Source organism: Pleurodeles waltl, chromosome 4_2 (genome assembly GCF_031143425.1).
Source record: "Pleurodeles waltl isolate 20211129_DDA chromosome 4_2, aPleWal1.hap1.20221129, whole genome shotgun sequence".
NCBI lineage: Eukaryota > Metazoa > Chordata > Amphibia > Caudata > Salamandridae > Pleurodeles > Pleurodeles waltl.
The window spans coordinates 621,629,522-621,654,654 of NC_090443.1; the positions used below are offsets into that span (position 1 = coordinate 621,629,522).

The window sequence follows — 25,133 nt, forward strand, 5'->3', positions numbered from 1 at the left end:
AAAAACTGCAAATCCCAGAATGCACTAATAGGAATGAACATGTCCCAGAATGCTCTGTATATAAAAAGCCTTGATTGTGAAAACGATGTGAATATAGACTACATACCACTTGAAAAAGACATTAGTCGAAACGCGTTGTGGGGTCTGGTTTCATGCAGCTTTGATAAAAAAATGGAAATTACAAAGAGAAACCTCCAGGAGTGCAGCGCTTTTTGTTGAACTTGTTTACCGGGGTTGGTGGTCTTCACCCTTACGCTTGCACCAGCAGCTGGAGTGCCCCGCTCTGAAGACCCTTTGTTGTGGGAATGGGATATATATATATATATGTGTATATATATATGTATATATATATATATATATATATATATATATATATAGAGAGAGAGAGAGAGAGAGAGAGAGTTGTTTCAATGAACTATAACTCACAGTTTAAGATAACTATAATTTGCGCCCCGCCATGCACGGTTTTTGCTTCAATAATGTGACTTCTAATGTGTGAATGATATTTTTATTGACATTATAAGTTGTCATAAGTGCTGTAATATCTGGTTTAATTAGCAGTTCATGGCAAGGGTGCAAATTATTGTTACCTTAGGCCGCATGTGGAGGTCCCCGGGGCTGTGGGGGAAGATGTACGGTCCTCCCTCATTAGAAATTACTGGATCCCAGTCCCTAGAGATGGATAAGCGACTTACCTGTATTCCTAGTTCTCTTCCAGGGGAATTCTCAAAGTAATAAGCACTGAATATTCCTGAGCGTGTGCGGTTACCTTGGAGCACATACAAAACACACATGTATATAGATTATATGTATATATAAGCATAAAATTGTATCTAGAATTTTCAAATACATCTATCATATAAATGTGTTCATACATTTATGCAGCCTATGCTGAAAATAGCCTAAAAATGCCCTATTTTAGTAAAGTTTTTCTTAAATAAAAATGTAAACCAGAGTTAAGCATCTCTGTAAAGCAGAAAAGAGTGGCATAAAGTGCAAAAGCAATTTTTTATTTGAGAGAAAAACTGTAATGAAATGTAAAGGCAGTGTTAGCCAATAGGGTGTATCTAAATTAGCATAGATGAACAAATAGACTGGCACCATGCCTATAAGGCCTGGAGATCCCCACCATGCCCGAGGGGTGAGAGTGAGGTGACAGTGGGTTATAGTTAGGTCATTACATTTTACAGTGACCAGAAGAGTAGAATACCAACAAGTATAAACTGCTGTATACCAAATTCGCCCAGGGAGGTTGTCGGGTTGCTTATGAGTTTGATGAGGATTCCCCTGGAAGAGAACTAGGATTACAGGTAAGTAACTTATCCCTCTCTTCCAGGGGATCCTCACCAATAGTCATAAGCACTGAATGGATTAGCAAGCCCCTCCCGAAGAAGGTAATCAACAGCAGTTGACTTGTTTATTTAAATACATTTCTTAAGGAGGCCTGACCCACTTGAGTGTCTGTTTTAGTATCTGAGTCTAGACAGTAATGACTTTGCAGATTTCGGAGATGGGAACATTTTTCACAAGGGCTGTTGTTGCCGTCTTGCCCCTTTGTTAGACAACTGCTAGGTAAATACAATACATGAGACTATCTACCCAGAAATGGTTTGTTTTGAGTTAGATATGCCTTTTCTCATAGGGCCATAGTTTACAAACAAATGATCAGACTGTCTAATATCTTTAGTCTTATTGAGATAAAATGTTAGTACTCTTTTCAGATCTAAAGAATTCAAAGTTCTTTCTGCTGGTGTAGACGGTTTAGGAAAGAACGTTGGAAGTGAGATAGTCTGGTTAATGTGAAAATCAGACATCGCTATAGGGAGGAAACCAGGGTGGGTCCTCATTACCACCCTATTATCAAGGAATACTGTGTAGAGCTCTTTAGCACAGAGAGCCTAAATTGTGCTGACTGTGGGAGCTAAAGTGATAGCAACAAGAAAAGCTATCTTCCATGTAAGAAGTTGTAAAGAAGCCTTATGTATAGGTTCAAAGGGAGGACCCAGGAGCTTTGACAGAACCTCATTCAATTCCCAAGGAGGGGAAGGCGTACGAACAAGGGGAAAGACTTTTCTTAAGCCCTCTAAAAAATCGTTAACCACAGACATTCTAAAGAATGATGTCTGAGAGGGTGATTGATAAGCAGTAGTAGCTGCAAGATGTACCTTAATTGACAAAAACTGCAACCCTGATTTTGCTCGGTGAAGGAGGTAGAGTAGTATGAGATCCTCCTGCCCCAGAATTGGATGCAAGTCATTCTGGATACACCACATGTAAAATATGTTCCACTTGAATTAATAGGAATGCAGTGTTGAAGGTCTTTTAGACTCCTTGAGAATTTTCATGCATTCCTGCAAAAGGCCTAGATGACCATTTTGCAGGAATTCAGGAGTATTGCTGTCAAGCTCAGAGAGGGCAGGTTGGAGTGGAATGCCTTTCCCTTGGCCTTGTGGAGAAGATCCAATCTGCACAGCAGTCTCCTATGTGGCTTTTCTGAAAGATGGAGAAGATCCGTGTACCACCATTGATGGGGCCATTCTGGGGCTATTAGTATCATTCTGGTTCTCGCTCTATAACAATTGTTGATGTCTGTGTTATCAGGGGAATGGGTGGAAAAACATATAGAAATGTCCCTGACCAGTCGATCAATAGGCCATTTCCCTTTGTCCCTGGTCTGTAGAACCTGGATGCAAAGTTTCAGCATTTTTTGTTATTATCGTCAGAAAACTGGTCTATTTCAAGGATACCCCCATTCTTGAAAAATGTCTTTCACTACATCGTTGTGAAGAACCCAGTCATGCTAGTCGGAAAAGATCCAGCTGAGAGAGTTCGCTTCTGTGTTCTGGACTCCTGGGAGGTGAATAGCTGTAACTGACAACTTTCTTGCTATTAGCCCATGCAAGATTGTCTGTGCTTCCCAAGATGGGGGCAAAATAGAGTGCCCTCCTATTTGTTCAGATAGCACATTGCGGTTGTGTTGTCCGTTTGGACCAGGATAGAGCTGTCCTGTATGGATGGGTAAAAGGACTTGAGGGCTAGATGAACTGCCTACAGCTCTAGCAAGTTGATGTGGTATTGCTGCTCTTCATCTGACCACAAGCCCTGAGTTAGGAGGGAGCCCATGTGAGCCCCCCAGCCCTGAAGAGATGGAATGTCCTGATGAAAAGGGACTCCTGTTAATAGATGCTGTCGACGAGTCCACCACACTAGTGAGTTCCTTGCCTCTGCTGACATGATTGAATTATTTTTGAATGTCATGAGGCCCTTACGCCATGACCTTTTTGAAGGTGCATTTGTCTAATTAATGCTGTCATCAGTTTAGTTTCTGAGTTAGGTTATTATTTTAAAAGGAGTTTTGGGAAATATTGAATGCTGCTTTCAGCTTGGTTTCTGAATTTTGTTATCAGTTTAAATAGGAATCTTGGGAAATAATGAAGGTTTTTCTTATGAAATGTTGCCCTGTAAATGCAAGTTGTTTCTTAATATGTTAGGTTTGAGACTATTGTGCAGTGTCAAACATACAGTCTTGTGATGACACCTTATGAGTTTAGGCTACAATGTTCAGGTTTGCATGTAGACATATTGATTTTGGTCTTGTGAGTATAGTGAGTTTATTTTCATTCCAATAATATTGAATGAAAATCTATTATGGCTATCTCAACTTGGGAATTTTGCGCCATGGCTTCGAATTACATTGTATCGAGCTAAAGGTTCGTTAATGGAGGATAAATGGACACCTTTATCTCCTATCATGTCTTGTGACATTTCTTTAGGAACTACTACACCTCACATAAAGGGACATTATAATGGAACATGTTTGTTGAACTTGTGAAGCTGATACACATGGTGATTGCAACATAGTATTACTGTGAAGCATTGATAGTAACAAGATATATAGCTTTATATTTTACAAGGAACACTCTTTATTATCACCTTCAACAAACAAAAGACTCAATTGTAGATAACAACAGCTTCCAAATTTATTGACTACTACATACACATGTGTACCGATGTATATTGATCAAATGCAGCTGGAACTGGTATTCTCTGTTAGCAGCATGCAGGGTGGTGGGGCTTGTAGTCCTTAGTTTCACTTTTGTGCTAGTAGTGCTATTAGTTGAAAGCCAGAAATTGACTTTTATGAGTTGGCAGGTTGACAGCAATATATGATGTAGGGTTTCTCCTCTACATATGACATGAATGTTTATTTGTTGCTTAACTTGTTAGTGTCTTGGCAGGTCTGGTAGTAGCCGACCAAATTCCTGAAAGCCTTGTAGATGTGCTGATTCCGTGTGCAAGTGAACCCTCCACTTCTCCAAATCTGTTTTTCATCCCGGTTCAAGTCTCCCAGGCATGTCCACTGATCCTCAGACCCCAAGGACACACACCACTTGGAGTGATCGTAAAGGGAAAAGAAGAAAGACCAGTCTGGAAGTTTAATCCTTTTGATGTTGTAGACATGATATTGGAGTGAGCAATTTGATGGAAGTTCTTTTTTACCATGCTGCCAACTTTCAACCAAAAGATGCGTTTCCAACAATTGTGCCATCCATGCCACATAGATATCTGCATACAAAAAGAAATATTTGGGAACATATTCAAAATCAAGATCTGCTTATCATTTTAGGTAGTAACATGTTAAACAATGAATTACTTTCTTTGTTAAACATTTAGATCCTTTCTAGACGATCTCAATTCTAACTATTTTAAAAAATGAGGCTTTGCAAATATAGCTTTTGATCCCGGTCAGAATCCCTAGTGATCAGAAAGCAATTTCCTTTTGGTCACGGTAGTCTAGGTTTGTGAATTACACGTTTCACCGATTTCAAGGAAAACATTAAATAAGCAAAATTGAAATGGAAAAAAAAAGAAGGGTGCCAAGTGCATGGTTTGTCTAGGGATCTAGTTGCCTTAAGGTTTTACTTTTCAGCATGCTGATGGGAAAGGACTGATAGAATCATAAACTTAGGACCTGATTGAGGGTTTTGTGGACAGGGTACTCCATCATGAACACAGGAGAGCATACTGCCTACCAAATCCTCAGTCCACCCGACTCATTTAGGAATGGGCAGGCCTTCAGTATTCTGTCAATAGAGCCCCTGTTGACTTCCGCCGATAGCCTGATCGAGTAGTGTCCACTGGAAGAAGGATGTTACACCATTTACCCTATATATGGTAGATGGCGTAATGCCTTTTTTTCCCTGTCCATCGTCATCTGGAAAAGCCGGGAGGTGGGAGACAAGAAAAAAACCAATGATGACACCCACTTTCAGGGAGTGGAGGACATTATTTTTTTTTCTTTTTCAAAAACAAACTCTCACTTTAGAAGTTTGTTGTTGAAAACAAAAATCAATGTTTGGTTTGTGGTCGTCAAACCCAACAGCAGCTGTACACCAAACCTTTAGAAAGTTGAAAGGGACCATCATGACAGTGGTTCCTTTCAATGTACATAGAGGACCTCAGGACTAGCATTCTTCTCTAAAATTGGTGGGTGGAGTACCCTTGGAATGGTTTAGGTAATGTCAACCTCAAACCTGAAGGACACTGCTCCATCCACCAATCTGAAAATCAGGCCCTAGAACCGTACAGACAGTTGCATCATGGAATAGAGATGCCGTAAGTCATGGAAACATCTCTGTGGATTCTCTATTTGCAGAGCACTGGGGTGTAGCTATCATTAGTTGCAGCAGGTGAAGGTGCACAGGCGATCTGCTGCACCCCCATAAATTACCAGCCAAGTGTGGGTGAAAACCCAGTCTGAATTAGGGCCCAGGTCACTCTTGTTACAGCACTAAGAAAACAGTAATTTCCCTGAATCAATGACTATATGAAAGTTTGCATATAACAGACTTAAGCAATCCACAGTTTTGTTTATCATTTCTTAATTTAATGGGTGTAGGCCACAGAAATTCGTGACTGGGCACCTCTTGTAATCAAGCTGGTTACAACTCATATTGTGAAACAAGAGACAATTGCAACACTGTCGAGCTTGGGGTAGTGATGGATGATTTGGCCTTGCCAAAGAAAATAGAGAGGCAGGCAATAGCTGCAAACAGTGTTCACTCTGGGTTGTGATGGTGATGCCCAGGTATTCAAAGGATGAAGGGGACCTGGTTATACATAATGTAGCTAAGAGAGTCACACCCTCAGTTGACCATGTTGGAAGGTCCATGGCAAAAGATGTGGAATAGGTAATTTAAAATTCTGAGATTTGGGAAAAGTAGTCAGGTTTGCCAATTAAGGCAGGCAACAAGGTTTTGGAGTTGGTGATAAAACATAGAATATTGTATGCAAACAATACAAAATTATATGAAGTTGACCATCTTCAGGCCTGTTCTCAGAGGGTTATAGTCAATTTTCCAATCTAAGGATTCCAAGGCAAATAAAGTAGTGGAGAGTGGGCATCTGTTAGAAATAGGGTCTCTGGTTGGCAGTCAGTTTGCACTCTGTCCAAGCAGGGACCCTCACTCTAGTCTGGGCAATGAAGTTACACACGCAAGACAACCCCTGCTCACCCTCTTGGTAGCTTAGCACAAGCAGTCAGAATTATCTCAGAGGCAATGTGTAAAGTATTTGTACCAACACCCACAGTAATACAGTGAAAACACTACAAAATGGACACCACACCAGTTTAGAAAAATAGGCAATATTTATCTAAATCAAATAAGACCAAAATGACAAAAATCCAACATACACAAGTCAAAATATGAATTTTTCAAAAGAATAAGAGTCTTACTCCATAGAAAGCAATGGAAACTTTGTTTTTACATAAAGGTCTGTGTTTGTGTAAAAAATAAAGCCGCACGGGCAAGCGTGCATCGGAAAAGTCAGCAATGCATTGATTCCTTACTCGTAAGGGAGGCCGTGCGTCGTTTTCTTCTCCGGTCGGGTCAGCGATGTGTCATTTTTCTACCCAATATGAGAACGATATGTCGATTTGCGGACAGTGTACCTTGGATCCACACAGGTTTGCGATGACTTTGACTCCCAGCGACGTTGCGTGAGAAGTTTGGTCACACAGTGTTAGAAAACCGCACTGCGTGGGGTTTGCATCGTTATCTGCAGCCGCAAGGGGGTGTTGCATTGTTTCTCCAGCCGTGATTCATCGATCTCCCAGCTACAATGCAGGTGGAGCGCCGATTTCAGCTGCAAAGCAGGTAGCGTGTCATTTCTTTGATGTCCCTGAGACTTTAAAACAGGAGGCAAGCTCAGGTCAAGCCCTTGAAGGTTCTTCTCAAGCAGGAATGCACAACAAAGTCCAGTCTTTGTCCCCTTTCACAGGCAGAAGCAGCAACTGCAGGATAGCCCAACAAAGCACAGTCACAGACAGAGGCAGCACTTCTGTTAACCTCTTCTCCTTGGCAGAGGTTCCTCTTAAATCCAGAAGTGATCTTGAAGAAAATCTCAAATCTGGGGTTTTGGGTCCACTACTTATTACCCTTTGTGCCTTTGAAGTACTGGCAGAGGAAGTCTTTGATGACCCTGAGACTTCAAAACAGGAGGCAAGCTCAGATCAAGCCCTTGGAAATTATTCTCAAGCAGGAATGCACTACAAAGTCCAGTCTTTGTCCTCTTACACAGGCAGAAGCAGCAACTGCAGGAGAGCCCAACAAAGCACAGTCATAGGCAGGGGCAGCACTTCTCCTCAGCTCTTCAGCTCTTCTCCTTGGCAGAGGTTCCTCTTGAATCCAGATGTGATCTTGAAGAAAATCTAAAATCTGGGGTTTTGGGGCAACTACTCATACTTTCTGCCTTTGAAGTAGGCAAACTTCAAAGGAACGTCTCTGTTGTTTACAGGATCCTGCCTTTCCCAGGCCAGGACCCAGACACACACCATGGGGTTGGATACTGGATTGTGTGAGGGCAGGCACAGCCCATTTGGGTGTAAGTGACCACTCCTCCTTCCACTCTAGCCCAGATGGCTCACCGTGATGTGCAGGCTACACCCCAGCTCCCTTTCTGTCACTATCTAGAGGAGATTCACAAACACCACAACTGTCAGTCTAACCCAGATAGGGAATCCACAAACAGGCAGAGTCACAGAATGGTTAAAGCAAGAAAATGCCTACTTTCTAAAAGTGGTATTTTCAAACTAACAATCTAAAAAACAACTTCACTAAAAGATGTATTTTTAAATTGTGTTCAGAGACACCAATCTCCATATTTCTATCTGCTCTCAAAGGGAATCTGCACTTTAAGAATATTTAAAGGCAACCCCATGTTAACCTATGAGAGAGCTAAGCCTTGCAACAGTGAAAAATGAATTTGGCAGTATTTCACTGTGTAAAACACATCGGTACATGTTCCACCTTTAACATACACTGTACCCTGCCCTTGGGGTTACTTAGGGCCTACTTTAGGGGTGCCTTACATGTATAAAAAGGAATGTCTAGGCCTGGCAAGTGGGTCCACTTGCCAAGTCAAATTGGCAGTTTAAAAGTGCACACACAGACACTGCTAGGGCAGGTTTGAGACATGTTTACAGGGCTACTAATGTGGGTGGCACAACCAGTGCCGCAGGCCCACTTGATTTACGGGCCCTTGGCACCTCTAGAGAACTTTACTAGGGACTTACCAGTAAATCAATTATGCCAATCATGGAAAAGCCAATTACACATACACTTTACACAGTAGCACTTGCATTTTAGCACTGGTCAGTAGTAGCAAAGTGCCCAGAGTACCAAAAACAGCAAAAACAGAGGCCACCACACAGTCAAAACATGGGAAACAGAGGCAAAAAAGACAGAGGAAACCACGCCAATGTTACCAGGTCTAACAGCTTCTCTTCTGGGTTTGATGAGTTTTCCACTGTTTAAGTTTTTTCTCAGTTTGGGGTATTGGAGTATTGGACCTGGAGAGCAGGGACCAGCGTTATCTGGAGTTAAAGGAAAGTCTCGGCCTCCTCTGGGGTATGTGCTGTGCAACCTCTGCCCTTAACAGTAAAAAGCAGTTAAAAGAAGACATAGTGGGAACCCCCAATGTTAGGTGATATTATTCTCACACAAAAAGTCTGTCGCCCATTTGAATTCTTTGCATCTCAACAAGGTATGCCCTCAAATGTCTTGATAAATCCAGATATAATTTCCATTATGTCCAACGGTGCCTTCTTTGCGGGAAGGCTGAAAAATCTTTTCCTTTTGTTTGTAAAAGTGAATCCTAGTCTGGACATCAGGAGTGAGGTTACACTTACATTGAAAGTCTGAATACACTCTATGGACTCTGTCTAATAGGACATCCTCATAATTAGGAGCCAAGAGGAAGTTGTTGAAACGTTGCTAACATATGCCAGGGGTTCTGAATCTGAGACTGTTGAGTTGTTCCCCTGATGTGCAAATGATTTCACCAGCTACGATTTTCCCCATGATCGACCATCCTGAGAAGACCCTATTGGGTCCACTCAAGGGCCACCACCCTCTCAAAGAGCATGTCCTACTCCTGGTCACTCTCTGCCACTGCACCCTTGAGCTGGTTCATGCGCCACTCCACTTTATGTAGATGTTGGTCTAAGTCTGCTACGGGTGCGTTAATGTCCTGTTGAAGCCACGTCATCTGCCTGTGGAACTCAAGCATGACGTTGTTGAAGTCTTGTTTGGTGACAGGGGGCATCAAATCCACAGTGGGTGGTGACTCAGATTCCACATTGCGGCAGGACCAGGCTGGGCTTGCACCTAAGCTAGCAGGGCATCCTTTATGCTTCATAACTTTTGCACCTTGGGTTTAGTTGACACCATGGTAAGTGGCAACAGTCAGGGGGCACACCAACTTAGCAGTGACCCAGAATGCTAAATTGCGTTACAGCCCCTAATCACATAAGGCAGTCAGACCCACGCAAATAGTCTGGGATCTCTAGGAAGCTCAGTGGGAGTGGAGCAGTCATCACTGGAATCATCGAATCAGGAGCCATGTTCTGAATTTGCTCCAACAACAAAAGCGAAAGGTAAATTTCAAGTTTCCACTACAAGGGACCACTCACCTTCACAATATATCTCTGTAGTCAGTTCAATAACTGGTCAGAGGGACCCTGGTTCTCCAGAGGGTGTCATGGGGGGAATCACAGTCACCCTCATACTAGGCTCTGCAGGGCTTACTCAGAGTAAGTGTGTTTGCAGTGTTCTGCTTTTTAACGGGATCTGCTAAGTGATCCGGTGGCCTATTTGGATGCGGCGGGCACCACGGAGAGTCAGTGCTGTTTCTTCACCATCTGTCAGCTCTCCATGAAAGCTTCTCGGGTAGAATCCCAGTTTTCCACCCATTGGTGCAATGAAACTTGAGGGCCCTCCTGCAAAATACTCAGACGGGCCAACTTGACTATGGCCACACACTCTACACCAGAGCCATGAAAAATCTCAAGAACAGCCTCCAGAGCATCCAGAACCCGCCGCCAGACTAACCGTCAATCTCACCAGAAGAACCAGCATCACCCCCCACCTCAGGGCTCTCCACTGGCTCCCTATTCAGCAAAGATTCCTCTTCAAGCTCCTCACCCACACCTACAAAGACCTCCATGACTCAGGTCCTGCCTACCTCAACAACTGCCTCTCCTACCAGTCAACAAGAGAACTGTGCTCCCTCCCCCTCGCCCAGGCCCACGTACCCCACATCCAACGCAACCACTCCATGGACTGATCTTTCTCCTACATCTCACCTAAAGCCTGGAATTACCATCTCCTCCATCTGCAAACCTGCCCTTCCCTACCGGATTTTAGAAAGCAGCTCAAGAACTGGCTCCCACCCAACATCCCCACCCGACTGATGCTCGCAGAAACCCCACAGCACCTGGACACATCATGGGGTAACAAGGTGCGCTCTACAAGACTCGATTGATTGATTGACTGATTGATTGATTATGCCTCATGAGATTTAGATTTCGGCGGATGGGATATCTGTCACCATTGTGACGGAGAAACCCGTCCGCAGAGTTCTAAATCAGGCCCTGGGTTCTGTGGTCCGGTGGTCTGTTTGAGAACAGCAGGCCCCTTGTTGAACTGGCCCTATTTCTTCAACTTCCACACCCACTGGGCACATTAAAATGCTCCCAGTGGGGTCCATGGCACTCTCATCAACAGAATCAGGCGTCGCCCAGTCAGTTCTGTGCCACCTTCCACTGAATATACTCCATTAGTCAGTACAGGATCATTTGATCAAGTCCCCACCTTGCCTACGTCCCCAGCTGTTACTCTTCTTCAGTGGTAATGAAGATCTAGTTCAGTGTCACTTCAGTCCTCTCTTAAAAAATGCACTTGACAGTCATATAGTGTGAGTATTTGAGGAAGTATCCAAAAGAAGTTGGATAGGGTGTATTCCTTATTCAAGACAAGACTGTTGAACATGGAAATGCACTGGCATGTCTTTTGGTATTTTATTTTTGTTAGCTTATTGTTTGTTCTCGATCCCTTTCTATTAGAGTCATCATTGTTATATAATCCTCAGTGGTGAACAGGTGTCTTTGGGGGCTGAAGGGTCCATGTGGTCTCTGTGAATGAGCAGAGAGGAGAATGGATCCATATTTTATGATTCAAAATAATTTCAGAGTGATGAGATTTCTGCTTTGAGCTGCTTTGCTGTGTAACTTAATTGCTCCCCTGCTCTAGTCGACAGAATAAAATCCCTAAAAGGCAAAAGGGATATTTCACAAAGAGTACAAATCCCCTGGTGGAGTAAAGGGGTAGTGTAGAATCTCAATTGCCTTCATTCTACATATTCTTGCTAATCTAGGGTTAGGATGTTGCAGAAGCCCAACTTTTTTCTTTGTTTTTCATGGATTGGATTCCTCTAAAGTTCTAGGGATGGAACTGGCAGTACAAAGTGAGCAGAAACTGGCTCAGAAGGAGATATACCTTTGTTTTGGAGAGAGCTGGCATATCGAGCCTTTACAAAATGCAGCACTACGGTGGGACAGGCAATGGACTGGTTCCTATTATTGATAATAAGGGTTGAGGGATGATGTACACCTCCTTTTTCAGTCCCTGCAGAATTCCAGAAAGAAAATAAGAAACCTTCAAGGACAGAGGAAAAGATGTCCTTATCTATGCACCCCTGCCTGGAGTTTTTGGATTCTAGCTTTTGCTCTGGACTTTGTGGACTTTATCAGTAGGGTTGGTTACACCAGCTCACTGTTTATGTCTCAATACCCTCAAAGGGTGGACTTGCTGGGATTCCTGAAGGACATATATTGTGTACAGTCACCCGGAAAGTATTGGAAGGTCTAGGTAGCTGGAGAGTACACGCAAGAAAAGTGGGCTGCTGTAAAGGTTCCAGGGGCTGCTGCCAGAAAGACCCCAAGTCATGACTCTTCCAGGGCTAGACAAAAGGACAAATCCTGACTCCTTTAGTTAAGCTGCTGCTAAGGAGGCACTAGCACCAGCGGAAGTTGGAAGGCTGAGGAAAGTCCTTACACAAATCCAAAGGATAATAGGCCCATGCAGACTGTTGCTGGTGATAATAGCAAACTTTGAAGAGTCAAATGCTGAGAAAGCCATAAGCATCCATCTAGCAGGGCTTAAGGTAGCTGAACCTTTGGTTTCTAATAATGTGTGACCTCGGGAAAACCACCATGCAGCCCTTGAGCTAGAGACTCTTGACACAGAGAAGAAATCTTAATGACAATTGCACATTACAACAAATTTTCCTTTTAACCAGTATTGCCCTGCATCCTCTCGTCATAAATGTTGCTCCACTCTTTGAGGTGAGTAGCTCTGACAGGAAGGTACCCTCCTGTCACACAAAAGCCCCTAATCTTCCCCACTCCAGTCCTGAGTGAAAGTGTTTCCAGAGTTTCAATGGACTAGCACAGAGCCCTGCTGTGCCGCCTTGCTGTAGGAAAAAACACAGGCAGGAAGGAGTGGGGAAAAACAGACTCTCACCTTCTTGTAAGAGAATGCAGAGTGGCAAGGAGGTCAGTGGGGGCATATGGGAGGGGGTAGAAGAGAGAGTGTGAAAAAGAGAGAGCGAGAGAGAGAGAGAGAGAGAGAGGAATAGAGAGAGAGAGAGAGAGAGAGAGAGAGATGGAGAGAGGTAGTCGCACCTGGGAAGGGTAGGGGCACCCACACAAATGAATGCACCAGCCATGGTCTCATGTAAGACTAAGAAAGACACTGAAACTTCACATGGGACCAGCACAGGAGCATCTGTCGCCCCACAAACCTCCATGGCCAGAGGGAGAAACATGTCCTATTTTTACGCAAGTGCCTCTGAAAGACCAAACATCCTCAAATTGGATTTGGGTGCTGTCTGAAGCAGCAGTGCGCTACCACTGAGCATCTTCAGCAGGAGAAATTTACCTCATGCTAAGTCTCCCCGGTGGGAGAACTGTGTGCTCAGAAATGCCAGGACTCATAAGTAAGAAAAAATCCTTTGGGTTTGTTTGGAAGAATCTGGTGAAGCTGACCTCTTGCATGTTGGGTTGAGGAGTGGTAGCTACACAACTTGGTTAACAAAGCAGTGAATTTGAAAGGCTGCAGGAATTGATTTGTTCACATATGAAAGGCTTATATTGAGTTAATGGAACTTGCATTGCTGAAGGCTCTATGCTTGTGAATTTTTTCATGAATACTTCTGAAAAAGCAAGCACACGTAATTTTAATAGTGATAAGCCTTTTAATGCCATATATAGGGGTATTGCTGTTGTGAGGGGTAGGGCTTCTTGCGTGCAAATCACATTCGTATCTTGCAAAAGGCAGAAACATGGGCTAATGTTCTTCCATATTTTTTTTTACTGTATGTGATTTGCACCCTGATTATTCAGTGATTACCTTCGAGGAGGGTTCCCAGTTTGCAATTCCACATGCAAATTTGTAAATATTTGTAACTTTGAATGCTTTATTTAGTTAAGGTTTTATTTAAAGTACTTTTCTCTTCTAAAGAAAAAGCAATGACTGGACAACGGATTAAATTGAGTGTTATTTTGTGAGCGTTACTGAGCTTTGAGTTTGTAGCCCACAGAATCTCTCTGAAGCAGTCTCGGGGTGCTTTGCCTCACTAACCTGAGAGTCAAATGCTAAAAATGGGTACTTGGTCTCCAGTTTGACGGTTTGTGATGTGGAGGCTGTGGGTTCCTCGCAACAGAAGATCCCAGTTGACACACTTGGAGCCGGTAACTTCCAATTTCTCTCAGACTCTCAAACCGGATCTTCCAAAAAGTGAGGTTAATGGGATTTATATACTTATTTATGAATTTCTGTGAAGAAATGCATGTTACTCAATTTCAGTTTGTGTCTCCAAATGTCTGTCTTCATCTCTTTTGTCTGTTTCCCAGTGCGTGTTTCAGAGTCTCTCAACCCTAGTGCCCTAGACATTGAGTTCCACAGCATGTGTCTTTCAGCCACTGTCAATGTTTGGCATTCTGATTATCTGTTTTATTATCTTTCAACACCTCTGTTTTGTCTGTGTGTCCTACCCCCGAAGTGTGTGACTCATACTTGCAGCATCCATATCTCCCAATGTCAGTGGTGTTTCATTGTCTCGGTCTATGCGTCTACCAGCCCCACTGTCGGTTGTGTCATCCACTCCCATTCTGTGTTTAAATAACGAAGTCCAGATGTCTGTATTTTTGCTTCACAGTATCTGTGTCTGTGTCTCCTCCCCAATGTCCTTCTACCAGTGCTTAATTTGAGCCTGTCGGGACATCAACACTTACTTTTGGACACCAACAGTTACTTTTCTGCATTAAACATTTACCATTTGCAACAGAGAAAAACAGACAAAGAAGGAAGACGGAGGAAAATGATGACGGAAAAAAACTTACTAAGAAAGAACGCAGGACCCTGCAAGAGTGAGACAGGTCTCAGGTGAACTAAAGAGTACACACTTTTGATATTCTCTGAGCTGATATTTAATTACACCGGCTGCAGACTTCTGAGCAGAATTTTTGGCATTAGCACTCTTACAAATCCCATGATCTCCGCTTCAATGCCCAGGTTTCATGGGTTCCAATTCCAGCGTCCTTGCCAATCAGTCCAAGTGTCTGAGACACTCCTTCCAAATGTCCATGTCTTCCTGTCCCATTGCCCGTGTCTACCAGCTTCAGGGGCATGACTTGCATCACCGGTATCCAGCTCTCCCAGTTGCATCGTAGGTGTCTCCCTGTTCCAGTGTGTGAGTCTCTAATGTAATAGTCTGTAGGCCGCATTATCCTTTTTTAACGAGAATGTTTGAGTACCCTTACCTGCTTAATTTACTTGCTGTATTTTAAGAGGAACGTTTACCCTATAGGGTTCTGGTGAAGTCTCCCTCCACACACCCCTGAATTACAGGTTAATTTACTGCTATGTGGTGCGTTATAATGGTGCGCTAGCACAGTTAATGAAATCAATGTTAGTGATGTGTATTTCAGGTATAGTCATGTAATTGTAACCACCATTTCCAGAGGATCAGTGTGGCAGCATCACACCACCTGCTGCCTAACATGGCTTCATTGCCGCTGGACTGGATCCAGAAAGATGGCCACATTTGCCCTAGTTTTGGTGACGTTTGCTGCGGCCATCGCTCATACTTTACAACTCTCTTATTATTTCTTCCACGGGGAACCGACTGCAGATTGATGGGTGGCAGGGAGTGCTGAAAGTCTGAGTGAGCCTGCTGCAAGGATGGGCACCAGCTAGGGGCAGTGTTTTGGATTGGTTGATGCGTTTGTGAGGGGTTGTGTGAGTCGTGGAATGTCTGAAGGACAGCGATTTAAAGGGACACGTCTTCTTCTGTGCAATCTTTAGTGTTACTATGTAATTGAAGCTCACAATGCTATTTACTTTGCAAAACTTTTAGAGAACTGTATCTGCCTTTTTAGAGCTTTCAAAGTTGAAAAGCCAAGACATTTCTGATGGTTGCTTGTTGCTGTGCAGCATCCTAGACCTCTCCTAGCATGTGCAGCATGTATTACCAGTTTCAGATTGTGGGAACTGGCTCTTCATTGCCCTCTGCAGTGTCTGTTTGATTTCATAATGTGTGTTCATGTGAAATACCTGTCAGATGTGGACTCCTTATATTAGGTCAAAGCCATTGAACTGCTTTCATGTCCTCTTATATAAGGGCTGTGGGGTGGGGGTGGGACAAAGCTCTTCATTACGAGAGGCCTGGTAATTGATGTGATATTTATTACACTTGATACGATGTGACTCCGAGTCTGAATTTGCCAGGAGTTATAAATACCGCCCAATTACCAGTTTTTAGGGACTAATATGCAGATTTGTGGTGCTTGGTGCTTACCACACTACAATCCACATATTCTCGTAATTATCAGGCATTTTCCCAATAAATATGGCACGTTTGACCTGCCAATATTTATCATAAAACTGGTAACAGCAGTTTCCACACATATCACAATGAACAGAGCCGTTCGTAACGAGGGCCATAGTGGCAGTGACCAGATTATTTACAGCTAACGTTAGTCCTAATCTCCCTTGTCACAGCCTGTCCTCCCAGTTCACGAGAAAGGCACCAGTGAACTCAGAATTTTCAACTGGTGTGTTTCTTGTCTTCCTGATTGAGGATGATGTTCTTACATCTTCTCTCGGGGTGGCTGAGTGGAGTCAAACATTATTAGGTATTGTAAAAACCAAAAAGTCTAGTCTGTGGAGCCTCCTGACTTGGCAATGATTACATTGCAAATTTTACGTAAATAAAGACTTTAACTATTGGGTTTTCTAATGCATTTCGGACCCGTGTCATCATGGGGTTAGTTTGGTATTGCATAAAATCAATTGGCTGATGCAAACCTTAGCCCGACTTGCAAGTCGCCGTGCAACGTGGCGCATGATATGTGAAAACCAAGTTGGATACACACTCACTACCCCCCTGATGAACGAAACATGTCTGAAAACCTTTGGGGAGACAGTGACATTTTGACAAGTTTTGGAAATGCATTCAGAAATGATCACTGTGAAATAAAAAATATAAAAAAACGTTATCATGGCATTCTGTTACTTTAAAATCAAAGGATACATATTTGCATTCAGTGAACAATTTTGTAAAGATAATCATGGATTAATGGAATTAATGGGATTCAGCTTTTAGCTGCGTTATAGCAGTGCTTCTGCGGAACTACCTTATTTTGCAACACGCAGCTTCGTGTTTTCAAAACGGCTTCCATTTTATTAGGAAATGGCACATACGTGAGAGCTGATTGGCAACCGTCCCAGGGGAGTAGCTTAAAGGAGGGTGTTTGGGGTGATAAGCCCCCCTAATAAATGTATTTTCTGAAGAGTAGTTGGATACAGTTGCTTTCACTCGGGTATGGTGAGGTGTCTGCCGGGTTCCACCTGGCATTTATGCACATACACTGACAAAAAAACACCCACTCTCTGTTTTAAAAGCCCTAAATAAATATTCATTGTTTTACAAAATATTGTGTTTCTCCCACTTAGAGCTTCTACCAGTTGGCATACCTCTTCCTTTCCACTGTCTCTTAAACCCCTCTCATGTCCTCTGCTTGTCATATAATATATTTTAACATATTCCAGCTTGATTGTCGGGATACACCTCTCTAATCTTACTGGCCAAGTTATGTCCCTAGAGCTTCCAGTACCCAAAGGTCCAAATACCAGTTGCCCAGTTAAGAAATTGAGGTAACCATGCAGAATGATGAATTTTCTTGATATTATTTCAGTGAACCAAACCAAAATCTATTTATAAAGCTCAGCTTATCACCCCAGGGGGTATAAAGGTGCTGGGTGAAGAAGCTGCAAGCTGAGTTGCTGTTCTCCGAAGAGCATTGTCTTGAATTTTGTCCTGAAATAGCTGATGGTGTGGGTGGTCCGCTGGTGGGTGGGTAGGTTGTTCCAGTTGTTGGCAGCGAGGTAGGAAAAGGCGCCCCCTCCACTTCATGGTGCGACAAATTCTCGGGATGTGGCAAGGGCGAGGTTAGTTGATTGGAGCTCTCTGGTGGGCTGGAGGAAGGAGAGTCTGTGGGTAATGAGATTGGGTCTGACGTGGAGGGCTTTGAAGGCGATGGTGAGAAACTTGAACTTGTATCTCTTGTGTATGGGCAGCCAGTGCACCTTCTTGAGGAGGGGGTGATGTAGGTCCTTCTGGGTAGATCCAGGATGAGTCTTGCTTCTGCGTTCTGGATGGTCTTGAGTCTGCAGAGGAGTTGGGCGGGGAGTCCTAGGTAAAGGGTATTTCTGTAGTCCAGTCTGCTTGTGATTGTAGCCTGGGTTACTGTCTTTCTGGTTTCGGCGAGGATCCATATGAAAATCTTGCAAAACATGAGGAGTTGGTGGAAGCAGGATGATGCCACAGTGTTTACTGTCATCTGAAGGTGAGTTTGCTGTCCACGATGAAACCAGGATTTCGGGTGTGTTTTGTCAGGGTTGTACAAGAGCAGAGGGTCACCACGAGTAGTCCCAGGGGGAAGAGTTGTTCCCAAAGATGATCACTTCGGTCTTTTCTGTGTTCAGTTTTAGGCAGTTGGCTTTCATCCAGCTAGCGATGTGGCTATTGACTACGCTGAAGCCAGGTTGTCCAGGAGATTTGTGGTGGGGATCATCCAGGTGCAAATTGAGATCTCCTTGAAATATGTAGTCTGTTGAGTCGATGGCCAGTGGGGCAATAAACTTGGCGGTGTCATTGCAGAAGCTATGGCAAGGGTCTGTACACAAGGGTCCCCCTAATGGTGGTTCTGGTGATGATTCTGATGAGAAAGTTGAGGGGTTCCATGAGGTGGGGTGACTCTTGAATGGGTTCCTGTGGGAAGTAGGAGACAGTGGCAGGTATTATCTTTGTATGAAGGTTTGAGAGTAAGGTGTGGGATGGTGGTGGATGTCCAGGCATTATATTGGGAAAATAGACTAATGATTGAGGTGTGAGGATGGCAGGACTTCAGGTCTTTTATTTATGTAAATAAAATATTAAATGAGAGAGAGTGAGCCAGGTGGAGGTGGAAGATAGTTGAAGGAAATCAAATACATATCTTTTAATTTTTGGTTTGGTTTAATCTATGGTTTGTACAGAGGAGGTGGGGGCAGATTATGCTGTACATGGCTCCTTCAGGACTCCTCACTCCTTACATGGCTGATCTTTAGGATGAGTTTGCAGGCATGCTCCTCGTGGTGGCAGACACAGTATATAATTGTAGATGGGCAACAGTGAAAAAAGAGGAGTTTCCACCTCGGGGGTCCAAGGAATGTCATAGGCAACATGAGCTTCTCTGTCATTGTCTCTGATTTGATATGCTTTTGTATGTGATGTCATTAGACCTAACTTCGTTACTGACATTTATTACTTTTTGTGCAGAAATGATTTATGATACTGACCACACTTGCTTTGTTGTTCTTACCATCAGTGTAGAAGTGGGATTTAGCAAAGTTCACAAACAGTTCTCCTTGAGCTGACTGGAGCTTTTCAATGCTTTTTCTCGGTATCCAAGGCTGGTAGGAACCAAGGCAAATTTTCTGCAAGTGTGACAACTCTTGGTGAAAGATTCGAGGGATCGAACAGTTGTAGACATTTGGATTGTACAGTAATAACTGCCTTGCTATGAAAAGGAGATAAAAAAGGGCAAATTAAACAAAGCAGAATAAATGTAGCAGTTAAAACAAGAAGCTTTACATACCCATTATGCTGAATGCTAAAGTAAACAACTTATTTTAACATGTTTTCTCTGTAGTACTGCATTGTGTTTGAACTGTTTGTTTAACACGAAAGGGCTGCTAAAACAGTCTTAAATGCCTGCTCGTGCACTAGAAGACCTATCTGGAGGGAAAGGGCAAAGAGCAACGCTGTAGGAATTTGGCTTTAAAGAATGCACATTTAACAGAGGCTAAAGTCTGTTTCACTGCTGTGTATTTAGCAGGTAAAACAGCTCCACCGAGAATGCCCTGTTCACGGGAACCACATACTAAAGCCGTCACACATTTTAAGAACCCATGGAGGATGCACCTGGGCAGTTTTCCTGGCAAATAATTTGGGCCACAACTTTGAAACTACATGAACATGTGGAGCGGAGGTCTAACGTCTATGGTTGGCATCAAGTGCAGCTAGTAAAGAGAACTGATGAGAAGATAAATAGCTGCAAATCATTAAGCAACTGGCTGCAGTATTGTAAACTATCACAGTTGCCAAATATTGGAACAGTTAAGAGCTTACTTGAACACCAACGCTGAAACATCTACTGTGCACTGTGGCCCTGACCTCAGGATCAAAGCAGGTTTTCAGATCGCCTTTCTGAGTTTTTATTGGGTCTTTCCTGACAGGCACCTTTCTGCCTGACCTATCGTTACTAATTCTTTCTTTTAAGTATACATACAGTGCTCTTTGGCTGCACCCAGAGGATTATTTCTCTCTTACCTCAAGCTACTGGATATTTAGCATATCATTCCACCTCAAACGAATCGGTTGTTTTGTGACGAGGGAGGGACAATATGACTTTCACAAGTACAATGACTCATCACACAACCAATTATTAATCTTCTAGATGCACTGTACACAGAAAGCAATACATTCTCTTGTGTTTTGCGTTTTAAGTGCAGCAGTCTTTCAAAATATTTTAATCATGACACAATGCAAGCCTGACCTATGCTTTGCCAGTGCTTGTTACTTATGTTGCAAATGCAAAGGTATAACAAGATGAAAGGTCCTTAAATTGTATTGGGATGGTCGAGTCATTTTTCAGGAACTTATCGCTCCATGTTTGTTAATTGGCAATTATGGTATGCTGAAGAACCACAATGGGACAGGAGAATCTGGTATTTCAAAGAATGAAGATTAAGGCCAATACTATCTGAAAAAGTGCTCAGGTAGACAACAGCACGTTATTGGTTCTCAATCTACTATCTTGCTTTTATGAGGAGCTTGTAAGGAAAGTTAGAACAGAATGCAACCATAAAAGACAAGCACCTAAAATGTAAATACTGTAAATGTAAACCATCAAATGATTTTTCTAAAAACGCGTTTTACTGCTTCACAAACCTTCCCTCGAATACACCTGCAGCTATACTTACAAACAGGGTGATTACATACAAATATCATTATTAGTTATATGGTTTGGGCGCAGGTGTAAGCTTAGTTTTGGGTTTATCATGAGACTTATAGCCGGCAGAGTAAGAGCAGTAGGACTTGTGCTATGCCTAGTCTTAGCGGTAAGGATTTCAGAAGTATGCATAGGTTTAGATATTAGTTTAGAGTCTGTCTTAGGGACAGGGCTATGCTCAGGCATTGTTAGTGCCATACTAAGACCCAGGAATATGGTTAGGTTTATGATTAGGTTCACAGGTTAGGGTGAGTGTTAGGATTAGATTTAGCATTGTTTCACCGATAATTTTTAAAAGTCATTTACGATTACATTTTCAAGCTTATAGTCATGAGATCTGTGATCACATTTTGTGTATTTAAACGTCAGAACCTTATTTTCAACATAATTTATTTTACGCATGATAGTTTAACATTATGACCTACTGTGCTCAACATACGAAAGAGCACCTATTGCACATGTATTTCTAACATTTACTACCTGTTAGAGTACCCATCGAAAACACTTCGAAACTACAGCTTCCCGGGAATCTGTTCCGTCTGGTTTAGGGGAGCCGAATGGAAACTTTGGACACTCAGTCAAATGAAGTAACATTATTCGTGTACGAACAAAGGTATTGCTATTGAACACAGTCGTCTTGGCTAGTGTTTCTTTAGTGTGATTGTAAATAAAGAGTTTGCTTTGTGTTGCTTATAAAAGTTACTTTCATGATACACTTTACTATACGCCATCACTGTTTTAGGGGGTACACCAAACTTTATTTATATTTTGTATACTTTCAAAAGTTTTATACGGGAGTAAAGTGCCGGGGACCGGGCACAATACCAGGTTTCACATTCATACTTGGGTTAACTTGAGTTATTAGTCCGTTGTTGTAATGCAGAGAAAACGTCGATTAAAATGTTTACCCTGAAGAACATCCTATGACAGCAGGCGTTTCAGAGACTTGAGCTGAACCGAGAACTCTTGTTTGCCTCGTTATAGTTCCCGTGCCATTTCAGAGCATGCCTCATGAATGAAAGTTGGAAGATTCCTAGCCTTACTGTGAATATAAATGCTCTCCCTTCAAATGGATCCTGGTAATGCACAGGTGTCACAGATAGGCGCTAGAAAGTGCTGATAACCAGTCCTGCACCACATGTACACACTCCGGCCCCTTTTCCGATGCGTGCTCTTTAGATGACTGCATTAACTACCACCTCCAGTAACCTTACATGCCATTCTGTCATGCGGATATGCCACTGGCCCCCAGGGTGCGGAGGGCCCAGCTTCCAGGGGGGCTCTTAGAATACTACCCTGGCATAAGAGCTCCTGACTGAGTCTTTTTGGGGGGACGAGTTGGGTGCTCTATGTAGTTTGCAGGGGGACGCCCTCAAGTTTGGTTAGACTACTGGGACATGGCCCTCAAGTTTGGTTAGGCTACTGGGAAATGCGTACCTTCTTCTGATGCACGCCACGTTTTCCACGTTGGCGGGCACCATGTGGAAGATGCCATGGATTCAGAAGTGAACACAATCTGGCATTGCATAATAATCCACACACTTATAAGAATGCACATGCTGGTCAAGCATAACCCACCTTGAACAAAGAAGCACAGCCTTGTCCTGTTAGTTCCACTCATTGTCCTGTAAGAAATATTTGTTGTGCCAGAGTAATCTTTTGAAATCCCTGAATTTTTTCTTAAGCAAAATGTGCACATTTTTTACACTTGGCAATTTTTGTATTCAAATTTCACACAGGGTTAGAAAATGTCTCGCAAAGGCAAGAGACGTTTTCTACTCAAACTAGATAGTTTCTCCTCAATCCAGTCTCCTGCCTTTGTGGCGGGTATGTTTAATTGTGACAGGTATACAGTTGAAATGCTTGTGAAAAACATTGTGTCATACCTGTATTTTTGCAAATAAAACGTGCAAATTTGTTAAACGTATGCTTGCATCCAGTGAGATTTATTTGGCATAGCAATATAAATACACTGAAGCTCTTTGGATGGGTGGGCTTCAATCCCAGTGGTCTAACCCTTATCTGTTGGTTGCCTCGTACAAAACAGAGAACTACACTGATGCTTCATCATATTCAGTCATTCCTTAACTGGTAACAGAGTGAGTGTCCAAAGCTCTGCTCAGGAGCCATGGTTGGTGCAATTAAATATCAGCACGCTGATTGCCAGACTGCACTGTTCTTAATTCACTTCATGCCTCTTAATCAACTTCCAGACAGCCTGCTCCTTTAATTTACTCTTCCAGGTTTCTTTTTGTGTTCTTTTGTCTTTTCCTTCCTCTTTCTCTCCCCTTTGTGTATTTTCACTCTTTCTCTTCGGAAATCTCAGATGAGGTAAAAATAAGTGACAGTCCTCCAAAAGGAGTGCAATGGCTCAAAGCAGCAATCACTGGCTCAAATTAAGCACTGTATGCACTAACACTAGCAACCGTAATCTGCCCACCAACCTCACAGGGATTATTTTCATCAACACAATCATGGGCAGAAACCCAAAAGGAGGACCTAAACTCAGGCAAAACTGACCAGGTAATGCTTATGATATCAAGGAGTGTAGTGAGGTTCCTTGTTTTTGTCTTGGGTTGACTGCTAGGAACAAGGCATTGGGCAGGCTATAGAAATATGCTTCTCAACACCCTTTGCTTCGTCAGTCCAATTTCTCTTTAATTCTCTTTGTCTTTGCCTTAGAAGGGCCTGCGGCCTGAAATTCATACTGGTGAAATGAATATGATCAGGGACACACAAGACTTTTAACCGGGCTAGTACTCTTCAGATTACATTGAATGAACTGCAACAGGAGAAGGGGACCCCCTGCTTGGCCTCACAGTCTCTAAGGACAGGATTGTCACTAGCATCTCCGCACACCATCCACAGAACACAAAGGCCCGTATTTATACTTTTATTGCGCCGCATTTGCGTCGTTTTTTGACGCAAAAACGGCGCAAACTCGCAAAATGCCATTGTATTTTGTAGGTTCGCGCCGTTTTGCGTCAAAAAGCGGCGCAAATGCGGCGCTAAAAAAAGTATAAATACGGTCCAAAGTGACTTATGCATACCATGAATGGACAGCCAGATCTACGGATTCACACAAAGGGCAGTCATTCACTGCCGGTTCGATCAATCATTACCTTCTTTTGCAACCTTTGAAGAACATTAGGAATCTTCTTCCTTCTATGTAAATTCTTAAATGGTATAATCCCGAGGAGATCTTTGTTATTGTAAATGAATATGTTCTAAGCATAATATTGCTACGTGTTTCTCCCACGTATAACAATGAGTGATTGCACTCATTACCATGGGGGGTAATTGTAAGTCAGTGATGGGGGAACTGAAACGAGTGGACAATAAAGTCAATTACTTGATGACTTAAATACCCACATATGTCACATAAGGCGACATGAAAATTATGACATTTGCCCACGTGTAAGCCTTCACATGATGTGTGGAAGTGTTGTAACCACTTCTTGTTCTCTTTTGTAGGAAGAGTTAAGTTAGTGAAATAGATGTCAAAACCCGAGGACGCCAAATACATACGTCTTTCCCACATCACAGAGCAAGGTGAACCTAACTAAAAAGATTATAACTTAAAAAATGCATATGGCGGGTGCTTTAAATGAAATTCCTACCCACCCCAAACATGACAGTTAAAAAGAAAAAAACGATTTAGTGCCACCCTTACCTATCAATGAATACTGCTCGAATTTGTAGGTGACGCAAATGACAGTCTGTCCGTTCTGCTTCCCTGAGGATGGATAACTGTATCCGTTTTCAGGGAACGGAGGGAACCCAGGAATACTGTGAATCAGCCAGAAACCCTTTGATTTATCGAATAGCAAGCATCCTGTAAAAAAAAAAAAGAATTACAAAAAATCCTTTCATTTTTCACATTTTTTTTTTAGACTGTGTAAAAGAGGAGAAAGGGACATATTGTAAGATTAAATTTAACAATGCGTGCGAGATTATGTGCTCTTACATTCTCTTAACAGTTAGCATTTATCTTAATCTGGTAGCAGGGCCCCATGTGGACCTAAGTTTACTCAGCCCCTCTTCTGTCTTTTAATCAGTGTACGGCACAATCAAGTTTAAAATAAATCATACAAAATAACGTCCACCACTGATCAACGTGGGGGAGTAGCAATAAAAGGAAGAAAAAGGCCCAGAGAGTGGTAAGAGCGAGTAG

General features: G+C 42.7%; 1 protein-coding gene across 1 annotated transcript in view; it reads right to left on the reverse strand.

The window, feature by feature from the left end:
- Positions 1 to 3,956: 3,956 nt before the first annotated feature.
- The window catches only part of DNASE2B (deoxyribonuclease 2 beta), a 199,659-nt gene continuing 178,482 nt past the window's right edge, over positions 3,957 to 25,133 (reverse strand). Inside the window, exons 4-6 of the mRNA XM_069233355.1 lie at positions 24,633 to 24,794; positions 19,268 to 19,465; positions 3,957 to 4,566 (exon numbers count right to left, since the gene is read on the reverse strand). Of these exons, the coding sequence (XP_069089456.1) occupies positions 4,205 to 4,566; positions 19,268 to 19,465; positions 24,633 to 24,794 (722 nt within the window). The 3' untranslated portion in view covers positions 3,957 to 4,204. The remainder of the gene's footprint in view (positions 4,567 to 19,267; positions 19,466 to 24,632; positions 24,795 to 25,133) is intronic.